We start from the raw sequence: 11,754 nt of genomic DNA, 5'->3' as shown, positions 1-11,754 counted from the left end.
CTGTGATTCCCTTCGCCTGCGGGACGCTACCTATGGCAGTATCTATGGGCTCCTTCAGCTCGTCTTCCCTGGATTCTACGGAGTCGCCACGTTGAATCGTCGTACTCGGCTCCTGCTTAGTGAGCTTCTTCCTGCGAGCCAGACCGACTGACGACACGTCCTGGCTCTCTTGAGGTGTATAGTAATAATCCGAGTCGCCTGAAGGGTAGCCATTTGTTCTGCTCTGACCTCTCGACGTGGTTACAGGCAGCTCTGGCACATCGCTTACTCGTCTTTCTACACTAGCAGCTGGACTCTCCTTATAAGATTCCTCGAAGGAGCCTTGATAAGAATCATGATAAGACTCTTCGTACTGCTGGTAATCAGGGTACTGTTCCTGGTAATCAGTCTTGTACGTCGTGGTGACGGTCTCCGCTTTGCTGTACGGTGTCTTGTAGTCGACATAATCCTTGTCCTTAACGTAAGTGTCATCGTAATCGCTTTGCGATGTAACTGGCACTTGCTTGTAGGTGTCATCTTGAGGGTAGGTCTCTTGCTGGGTGTATGTGTCCTTGTATGTATCTTTCTGGTCGTAAGAATCTTTGTATACTTCTTGCTGGCTGTAAGTGTCCTTGTAAGCTTCTTGTTGGTTGTAAGTGTCCTTGTAAGCTTCTTGTTGATTGTAAGTGTCCTTGTAAGCTTCTTGTTGGTTGTAAGTGTCCTTGTAAGCTTCTTGTTGGTTGTAAGTATCTTTGTAAGGTTTCTGCTGGTTGTAGGTATCCTTGTACGCTTCCTGCTGGTCGTAGGTATCCTTGTATATTTCCTGCTGATTGTAGGTATCTTTGTAAGTTTCTTCCTGATTATACGTATCTTGTTGGCCATAAGTGTCCTGCTGATTGTATGGTTTCTGATTGTACACATCCTGATCGTAGGTCTCTTGGTTGTATGTTTCCTGATTGTACGTTTCCTGGTTATACGTGTCTTGGATATAAGTTTCCTGGCTGAAAGTTTCCTGATTGTACGTCCCTGGATAAGTTTCCTGGTATCCGGTCGAAGTATTTATATTGTACTGAGAATCGTAGTTATCCGGTTGATACTGGTTGTATGTGTTCGTCACGTTGTTCTGGTCGTAGACGCTAGACGGCACGGACGCGCTGTAGTCCTCGTACTGTTCCTGATACGTGTCCTCTTTGTAGGTGTGCTTTTTAGTTTCCTGGTACTGGACGTTGTTCTGCTCGTAGCCCATCGTCATGTAATTATCATGAACTCCGGGTTTTGCATACTGATCGTTAGGCTGGCTAGTGTACTGATCGTTCGGCTGGCTGGCGTTCGGATATGCCACGTCCTGATACGTATCCGGGTAGACCTGAGTGTTCGGTTGAACGTAAGGCGCTTGGTACTCGTCCTTATACGAGTTCTGCACGTAAGTCTGATCGTACGCGTCCTGTGTCTGCGGTTCTTGATACGAATGCCCGTACTGGTCGTCGACCTGCGGTGCGTAACTGGACCCGTATTGGCCGTCCTCGGTATACTGGGCCTTCGCTGGCGGATGCACCTGACCGTAACCGGTCTGATCGCTGTATACGCTGTCAATGTAGGTTTCCTGAGGTAAGTTGTCTTGGCTGCGATAAGCGTAATTATAGTCCTCGTTGTAGTCAGACTTGTAGTAGCTCTCCTCGGAGGGCGTTCTACTCTTTGGCAGTTGCCTGCTCGGCGTGGCAGGTAGGGAGACGAGCTTACGGCTGACGATCACGTTGCTCGGCTTCGTCGGCGTCGGCGGCAGCTTCTTGCCAGTACCCTCTTGACGAGACGGCGGCCGTTGCTGCGGCTGAAGCGGCTTCCGACGACGACTGTGGCTACTGCAAAAACGAAATACTTAGTTCTTACAATACAATAAACTAGTCTATAATAATTTGAGTACTTGTTATTTAAAGGGAAAGTAACAAGTACTGAAGATAAATAAGTATTTTAATAAAAAACAAGTACATTTATCTGAAAACAACGAGGAATGCTAATCATTTTTTAATGTTTATGTTCAGGAATATATTATTTCTAGATTATACAAATAACAGAAAAAAAATGAAAGGGGAGTAATATGTAAGTTGACGTAATTACTGAAATAATTGAAAGTAATTGTATATAAACGGTATTCTTACCTGTAATTCAATTCATCCGACTCATAACTCCTTTGTCTGGTGACTGTTGGTCTATAATCTGGTCTATGAATACCGATGCTAGATGCAGGCCTCTGTGGAAGCGTTTTTCTATTCCGTTTGTTCTCGTGATAGGTACTGGTTCCTAAATACCATTTCCCTCCGCTGTCCCATTGTCTGTCTTCATCGTCTTGGCCATACCTAATGGCGGGCAGAATGCAAAAAAGATGTCAAATCAATGGATACTCCATAGAATCAAAATACCAGCAATATTTCGGATGCTTACCTTTCATCTTGGTAAGTGTATCCCGTGATGCTATCGTAATATTTATTATATCTGATGTCCGTCTGGCATTCTGGGTATGTGGCGCTCATCTTGCCCACTCTGCCGTCACTACTATACCCGTCTGCGTAGTAAGAATGATCATCATATAAAGTCATTTGTCTTTCCAGAGACGGCCGTCTGTGAGGACCTGTACGTGTACAAAATTCATGGTTACCATTTGCTTATGCAGAAAAGATTGATCGAGTGCCTACAATCTATTATTTATAGTATATATTCCTCGATAGTTGTACATAATATTATCATGTACTTTCTAGAAGAATATAATGGTAAAGGATAATTAATTAGATCATCGACGTGATAATAGTTTTAAGTTGTTGATTGATTCAAAATCTTCCTTAATGTAATTTTCTATATATTTTTTAATAAACAAATACACAGTTTGTCACAGCATATGTTTCGAAAAAAATCAATACTATATTTATTTCCTTACATGATAATGTATATTTCGATTACAGATTTTATAGTTCAATTAAAAGTGAATTCTATAGAAAAATAGTATGAAATCTAAGCGAATGAAACATGTAATAAATATTCATTATTTCTTGATTACATTTTGTTGAATATATTTTGCAATTATCGCCAGAATTTCGATATATTTATCAACAATAGTTGAAGAAAGCTACCGGTTTTTAGTTTTTAAATATGTTAACTGATCTATACCTCGTCGCCTAGAAGAACTCGTTGTAGTACTCGGATAATACTCGGTGTCGCTGTAGATTCTGGTTTCGTCGACTCTAGTCGTGCCATGGTAGTCGTAACCTTCGCTGTACCAGCCGTCTTGGCTGAAATTATGGAATCGTGTGAAACAAAATCGCAATAGTAGAGCAGGGGTCACAAAAGCATAGATGAAATGATCCCGAGGTAAATGAGGATGTTTGTTAGAAGTGAGATATGGTCGATCAAAAGACACTCCCATGAATTTCCTTGAACATTGCAGCGACAGTGACTGCACCATGCAACTATTTGTGAATGTTCAGTGCATTCTCTTTGATCCCTCCCCCCGCTTTGTGACTTCGTTAAAGAATATGAGGACGAAACGAACCAGCAGTGATAGAATTTAGTCTATACTGACCATCAAAGGACATTACTTAACTGATAAATCACCAAGTTCGATGAAATTTTACTTGGTTGCCAATATTTTTACATGTACGTTTATGTGATAAATAAACTGCGAATCTTTATGCATTTATAACACATGGAAATCTTTAAAATTTTGTAAAATAAATTTTTCAAAAATTAGTTTCTGTCAGTTTAATGATGTCCCTTGAAAGCTACAAGAACTGTTTTATTTAGTGATCAAGTTTGTGTGTCTGGCGTATGGTAAACGTAACTGCATGTAAAATCTACATTGACGGTGCACCAAGACACAAGACCGAGCTAAGAGTAGCACGCTAATGAACTAAATGCAAGATGAGACGTGTAAGATCTAAACTTGAACAATGCGATGAAAATCGTAGAACTTTCTCACGAAGCTGCTGGGTACTTATTCGTACCTGTCCTCGTAATCCCAAGTGTGCTTCCGTCGTCTGAATCAAGCAAAAAAACCATAAACAATTTTCTTCAAGTACGCGTTTCACGAATAGGGCGGTGCAACAGATTTCAGAAATTCGATTTCATTCATCGTAAGCGTGTAAAAACGAAATTATTCCAAGGAAAACAGAAAACAATATCAAAATCCACAACCCTGTATTTATTAACCTTACAATTGATTATATTCGGTGTCCTGTTACCGAAGACTCAATCGGTAAAAGGTTATGATTCTACATAAAAAATAAGTCGAGAACGTAGAATCAATTTTTTTATTTGAAGCCCCTTTTTCGAAATAATTGACACTTTTAATTAAACACTGTCGTTTCAATCGACAGATTTAATTCTTTTGCATTCAAATAAAAAATGCAGTACAGTAGTTCTTTATTCCAAGTCAGTTTTAAGAAAGATCGGAAATGAATTATATTTTCTCAGCAATTATTCATATTTAATGTGTTCAATAAATTCATAAAAATGTTCAAATCCAATTTTCTCGGTAAAGGAAATTTAAAACGGAAATTTTATCTTTATAAAGGAAATTTTACTCCTGACATATTTTCAATCTTTCATCCTTGACAGAATTTTAAGCTAGATTTCCTCGGGAAAGAGAACTGAAATGAAAAAGATTTTTCTTTCATTTTCGACCCGCTTTGCAAGTGGAATCATCTTGTTTTCATTGTAAATCAAATCTAAACGATAACTCAGCAATGCAAAGGAAGAAAGAGAAAGAAGAAAAGAGCTAGTAGTTGTTTCATTGTGAAAGAGCTGTTCCATTTCTTTGTAACGTGTGTAAATTTATACTGATTTTTATTTCTTAGTGCAGTTATTTCTTTTCTTTTCTTTTCTTTTTGGTGTATACTAGGTGTTTTAAGGCTGGTAAATGTCAAATACCTGTATTCCTTATAGTGTCTTGGTCTACTATTGTAGAAGAGTGGCTCGGAAGATTCTGAAGCGTGCTGAGACTGAGAATACCTTTGCGGTGGACCCTCTTCGGGATAAGGTTCGTCATAACGAGGACTATGGCCCGATCCACCGTAACTTCCGTAACTACTCGGCGCTAGTCTTCCCCCAACTGTGCCTGGAATCTAATAACACATTCTCCAATTACTTCTCTAACCGATACCTTCTTTGATTCAAAGTTACTTTTCTTCGGAAAATTTCGAACTTGTCGATAACGAGAATTTTAACTTAACGCACGTTTATGATTATTCATCACGTCCAGGTAGTTATTAGAGAAAGGAAGATTTACTATATTTTATAATAAATGTCATGTAATGTTTTCAAAGACATGTGATTTAATTTCTTAATTTTCTAAATGCGATGTTAGGTATTCTTTTGTATCACATTAAATAATACATAGTTATCATGATTTACAGAAAATACTTGAGTTTCAGTAACACATATCTTAATATTTCTATGTATATAAAACAAAATGGTATTTTCTTTTTAATGTTCGAACTCCCAGGCAGAGAATGATTTTTCAATCTACCATTCGAGCTACGTATTTAGTACTAATAACTACAAGAGCCAGTTTCATTTATAATTATTACAGAAACGATATAAACATATAACGTTCATCCAAGTTCCGAAATTCCGGAAGTTCACTGTATTTCATCAGTACAATGGAATAAAACTTATTCAGTGTTCTCTAACATGAGCAAGGGTGAACGCACCCCCGCAATTCGTGTCGAAACGAAAACGATTCCATTAATAAATAAAGTCAGCGACCCGATCGTATTAGGCGAGCCTGTGGCCCGGAAAATTAACGAGTAAAGGAATCATCGATGAATTAATACCTGATGATCATCCCTCTCGTAGCTATTTTCTCTCGAGGTCTCGAGGGATCTCTGGGGGGTGGCCAATTGGTTGGCGGCGGTACGGAACTGCGAAGCTGAGCTGTTTGCACCTTGCCCGCCTACTGGATAATTCAGGTCCGATGTATAGTCTGAATCCTCCGAGTAACCGGCTGAAAGGCAATTAAAATTTCACGTTATCACCGCAACAAAGCTGATCTATGTGAAAGAATCTCCCTAGAAGAAAGGATCGTTGCTAACTTGTGCCGGTGGCAATATTTCATCGATAACTTCATACAGACACGCATATTGGGATTATTCTCCCTCGATTGAACTCTTTCAAATATTTTTAATTAAATTATTTAATTAAACGAATTAAATGAAAATTTCGCGACACGAGAAATCGACGAAATCACTAGGTTAAACACGTTGGTCTTAATATCATCACGGAATAAAAATGAACCATGATGAGCCACTTTTTAAATAACCTCCACAATACAGAAATTGATAAGAAGGGGATATGAGAAGCGGATTAAATTTATATTTTCATCACGCAGGTATTGTCCACGTAATTGCACGCGGCGATTTGAAACATTTTCCGAAATTGGAATTGGTCGATATTGGAATCCGAGAACAGAAAATGAGTGCAACAGCGGGATACAGATAGAAATAGTTAATGTCCATGCGAGTTGATAACATCTAGGTATGTGTATATATATTCTCCACATGTCAGCGGGGGAAATTGAAAATCTTTATTAGGGAGTAATAGAAATGTATCGTACAAACGAAAAGAAATCGATCGATGAAATTCTTTCGATACACAAATAAGGGAAAAGTATTATCGAACTTCATGCCAAGGACGCAGTGATTATCAATGACTAGAGATTTTTGAAGGGAAAAGTGGATTAAGGGGTTGAAACGACAGATAATAAATTCGTTCGTCGATGACGACTATAGAAACGTCGATTCGTGTTGCGCTCGTTCGATGGAAATGTCCGCACGCATATTCCCTGGATAATGCAATCGCAATCGTATAAAGCGCCCTTATGCACGCTGATCGCAGATAAAAAAAAAGAGAAGAAAAAAGAGAAAGAGAAGGTAGTATGTCGCTGAATCGATTTTTCGCGCGAAAAACCGCCGCGCCGAGGCTTCGTTGGCACGAAAATAGCCCGCCGAGAGAAATTATTCTGGAAATCGCGAGTAAAACGCGCCGCGAAAGAACGGTAAAATAATTATTACGGCGACATGAATATATTCATCCGGAGCCGCGGCTAGACTTCGTCGCATTAACATAAGACGTATTAATGGCTCGTTTGCACGCACTACTGTGTTATTTTTGTTGGCTGTTAAAATATTTCACGCTTAAATTAACGTGCGATAAAAGTATGTCAGAATGTTTCAAAGTAACCGAAGAAAGTAAAACGTGAAATTCTGTCACCAAAGGATTTCAGATTCTCTTGATATATTAATCAATTGTGAAAAACTTCTTTCGCGATGTTGAATAATGAAAGTGACTCGATAATAGGTGTAATTTTTTCATCAGATTTAATAACGAACTACATATTTTTAGTTCTGAGAGACTGCATTGTTTTTATTTAAATAATCAACTGCTTCATGGTAAAACATTAAATATATTTCCGTTTTATTATTAATATAAGCATATGTACTCCTTAGTGGCCAATACGAAACGAACAATTCACGATAGTGGCAAGCTTTAGCGAAATATGAGATGTTCAACCAATAGCGAGAATGTTGTTGTTAAATTTGCATTCTATAAAAGAAACTCTATTGTAATATAAAATAGAAACGAATGCGTTTTATGTAGAAGTATAATTTACCATCGTTACGTATGGTCATACAAAAAATCTCGTTTCAGAGTTACGTTCTTTCAAAGGACGCATAGAATGTTAAGAAAATTTCTTTTTAATACCATTTTGTAACGAGAGTACAAATACATTTTTCTTCTTTATGTATTCTGAGAGAGCATAAAATGAGAAATTCAACCACCTGTGGCAATGCACCATTCATTTGACCTTAGAATATTTACATTAATACTTCCGTACTTTATTGAACACTTACTGGTTATGACACGTTATATCCTCAGAAGTTCTGTGCCATTCAGAGTTTTCCATTTAAATGCCCCAGCATACATTTTACTGCTCTTTTGAAATTGAATTTTTCTTTTTACCATTTACACCAGCTATAATCACTTTTATCCCCATTATTCGCTTTCGAATTCTATTCAACTGGAAAACGAACTTTTCCAGCATTCATAGATAACCTTATACAGAAAACCAAATCAATTTCACATCAATAGCACCTAGATTAAAATTGATTTCCCCTTACTTCATTCAATTCTCAAAATACAAATATATTAATCAAAGACTCAAAAATCAAGATACGAAAAAGAAAATTCAAAAATCAGCAATCCAAATAGAATCATAAAAACGTTGAGAGAAAATACTCGCTGTTCGCTGAAAATCTCGTGTGCACGATACGGCGTAGCATGAGCGAAAAAACAAGGGTAACTGAAATTAGCGCAAGCTACGGCGCGCACGAGCGGTCGAGTCAAGAGTAACAATTGATCGGGTCATTCCTCTCGTGTTCGGAGAGTATTCGAATAAAACAGCAGCCACTTAAACTGTAACTTGGCGTGTACTTACAATGGCCTATATTGTACAATATCTGTCGTCGTGCCTGTTCGGCTCGTGCTTCCTGGTCCATCATGTTGTTCAGCATTTCCAGCTTCCTCTGCAGATCCGCCGCCTCCGTGTTCTCGGGGTCTTTCGGAAAGATAGACATCGGTGGGGATATGGTTAATCGCGTATCTCGACAATACCGTCTACCGTTCCTAATCCGCGTCGATTAACGTCACTTTTCTCTTTCTTTTCGTTCGAGTCTCGAGTGTTTTTTTCTTTTTTTTTTGGTCTTTTTCTCCTCTCGAGTACCGTAGGTACTCTTCGAGCGAGAACATGGCCGCCCGGTTCCGTATCTAGCGTTCCGCGCCTCTACGTTTTCTAATGAGCTTACGGGCAAGACCGTCGTCGAAGTTTTTGCTACGTTCGGTCGAGCCAGTATGCGTGCTCTTAAAAGGAAACCCGTGTTACGCGCTCGTTCTCCATTAGACGCAGACGATCAACGAATTTCCGTACACGTTGCTTGAAAGATTTACGAGAAAATTGTCTCGTGAACAGCGCTCCATGCATTAATCACCATTCGAACTCATCTCCACGATTTCGTTGTGTCGGTGGATGTTTCTTGTGGTTTGTGTTTGTCGGTTGTCATGGCGTGAAGTATCTTTTTTACTGAATTTCGGCGACAATAGGTTTTTCTCTGTTCTATCTCTTTGTTCTTGTATGGACGGGTTTGTTAATTTGGCGATTGCAATCTGAATTTTGTGTGCTTCGTGTGAGTGATGAAGCTTATTAATAAGAGGTACTTGTTGCTGAATAGTGTATATGTATGTATTTTATGTTGTTGTGTAATTAAGGTTTTATTTGATAGCGTATGCTTTCTTGGAATTGTTTTCGAATTTGGTTATTGCCACCATAGTAGATAATTCATCATTCAGTGAATGATAACACTAAAATAATATAAATTCTGTGAAGAAAAAATTTGCAATAGATTATAAATATTTATACACATTTAGATCTTCATAAATTATTTTGCGAAAGTATAAACAAAAATGTAATTGATTTTCTTTATTTAAGTTTTAATAGAATTTGTATGGATAATTAAATTATCGATCAAACTTTATGAAGCTTTTCACTTTATTATGTTCAGTGCATTTGGATTTTGCGTAAAATCCGCCGTCTACTTGTCACTGTGCAATGGAACGCAAAATTAAATATTCGAACCTTCAACATTTTCTTGAATACCTTGCGTAAAAAGTAATCCATTCTAAAGTTATGACACGTAGTAATTTTTCTATATAATTGTTCTCTTAGATGGCGAATTCATCGAAAATGCAAGGTATTCTTGCTTAACAAATTCAAATCAATTTCAGCGATAACCACGCGCACTTCAATGTGCGATTAACAGTTAATTAACACGCGATAAATCTACCAAAGACCCTTGACATTCTGAAAACTGTGCTCACGATCACCGCTCGTCGGTCGTGTGCTGTCTAATTTATCCGTGTACTATAATTATATACTGCACAGGTATTCTAAGCCGCGCAAATTGAACTGCGGTCTTGTTCCATTTCGACACTTCATAAATATTGCAGTTGAACGAGGTGGTACATAGTGATTACAAACTGGTTACACGTAATTTGAAGGCACTTCCTACAATTTCACACTAATAAATGAATTAATACTTTTAATTGCCACATTTGAAAAATTCCATAGTCGTGTTAAAATGTGGCCAACTATCAATTTGTGTGAAACTGTAGAACGAATCTTTCGTGACTTCTCGTCAAATCACAAACATTTTGTATATTTATGCAAATAGTACAATACATTTATTAATGTTCATATAATTTAAAAACAGAGATCACTAGGAACTTTATTATTTCAACCAAGAGGTTCAAAGAATCAGTTGAAAGAAAAATAAAGTTTATCTAATAATTTATATTAATTTAATTTATCTAATAAATTTCATCTAATTATTACTTTGAAACCAGTTTGAAATCGAGTATTTTTTTTCCTCATTAACGTAGAAATATTACATTTAACACGTTCCATGCCACCAGAAATTTCAATTATATTTTTCTTATAAAGTGTATTGATGTTTTCAATAAAACATTAAGTTATATTTCAATTTTTGGTCACTTTTATGTATTCTTAAATCATTTCTTTGTGTTTCCGTTGCTTTGTAACGTGTACCTGTATCCAGGGCCACATATTTTTTAAATATATTTTCTTACAAAAATTGAAATGTACCATATGCGGTACACGCGGTACAGAACGTGTTAATAAATAATTTTAATGAGACATAAATAATAACATGTCTAATTGTAAATTGTGTGAAACATACTGTTTTATCGCGACACCAGTTAACACTTTACCGCTCATAACAGGTTATAGACGCTCCCACATGACCGACATAGTTTCTCCTATCGCATTGAAATGTACGTTTCTACTTGTAAAAACATATTGAATCTCAATATGTTGTTTCGATTGTTTTTGTTTTAGAGCAGCGTAATTTTAACATTAAACTTACGAAATGAGTCAATTTTGGTCGATTTTGATTGATACAGTTACTCTAATATGTATCCTAATTAACGAACCAGTTAACTACGTTCGACGAGTACAGGTATCATCTTAAAATTCAAAATAACAGATAAACATATAATTCTACTACGTTTTGCTTTAGTTTTTCATCAGAGTATATTATAAGTGCATTTGCCCAGCATTTGACGAATATACACTCCATTGCTCGATTTTAAGAGATTTTCGAAGGTAAATTTCACAGTTAACAGGTTGTACCATTAATTTCCAAAATCTAAATGAACGAATATAAATTTGTCTAAAAACGATAGAACGAATTGTATAGTAAATATCCGTGAATTTCGTGTTAATAGGTTGCCAGTTGAATATTCAGAATGTAATAACCGATTAATAAGCTTGCGATAGGTACAGTGTTAAGAATTACCCTATACAGCATCAGACGCGCCAGAAATTTGCTCGTAACGCGAAGTGGATGAGTCTACGCAGACGATCCCGAGCGCTTAAGAACGATTTATTACGCAACCAACTGACTTCCGGCGAAACCCTTCGGCTGACGAGCTTAGGGAAGAGGAGCAGAAACGTCCGCGACGCCTACCAGCGCAACCCTCTTATACAGGGCGCATCAATATCGCGCCTCCGGTGCGAGACCCATCATTTCTAGCATTAGTTAGAAACACCGGCAAAAGTTCGAGCAACTACTTCTAACTTGTTCCAACCAAAGCGGAAGCAAAACTAGCAATTTAAGCCGTCTAAATGAAAACTGTTATACGTACACCCCTACTCGT

The 11,754-nt window shown here is 37.5% G+C and overlaps 1 protein-coding gene across 1 annotated transcript; it reads right to left on the bottom strand.

Annotated features, from left to right (window-relative positions):
* Positions 1–2,428: 2,428 nt before the first annotated feature.
* On the bottom strand, positions 2,429–5,953 carry LOC143174977 (uncharacterized). Its single transcript, XM_076371405.1, has 5 exons — positions 5,802–5,953; positions 4,897–5,090; positions 3,972–4,004; positions 3,139–3,260; positions 2,429–2,605 (listed from the first exon to the last, which is right to left on the bottom strand). The coding sequence occupies exons 2-5, from the start codon at positions 5,012–5,014 to the stop codon at positions 2,570–2,572; spliced, it is 309 nt and encodes a 102-aa protein (XP_076227520.1). The 5' UTR covers positions 5,015–5,090; positions 5,802–5,953; the 3' UTR covers positions 2,429–2,569.
* Between the last annotated feature and the right edge of the window lie 5,801 nt (positions 5,954–11,754).

Source organism: Nomia melanderi, chromosome 10 (assembly GCF_051020985.1).
Source record: "Nomia melanderi isolate GNS246 chromosome 10, iyNomMela1, whole genome shotgun sequence".
In the NCBI taxonomy this organism is placed as follows: Eukaryota; Metazoa; Arthropoda; class Insecta; order Hymenoptera; family Halictidae; genus Nomia; species Nomia melanderi.
Note: the sequence above shows the minus strand (reverse complement) of the source record. Positions and strands in the feature narration are given on the sequence as shown.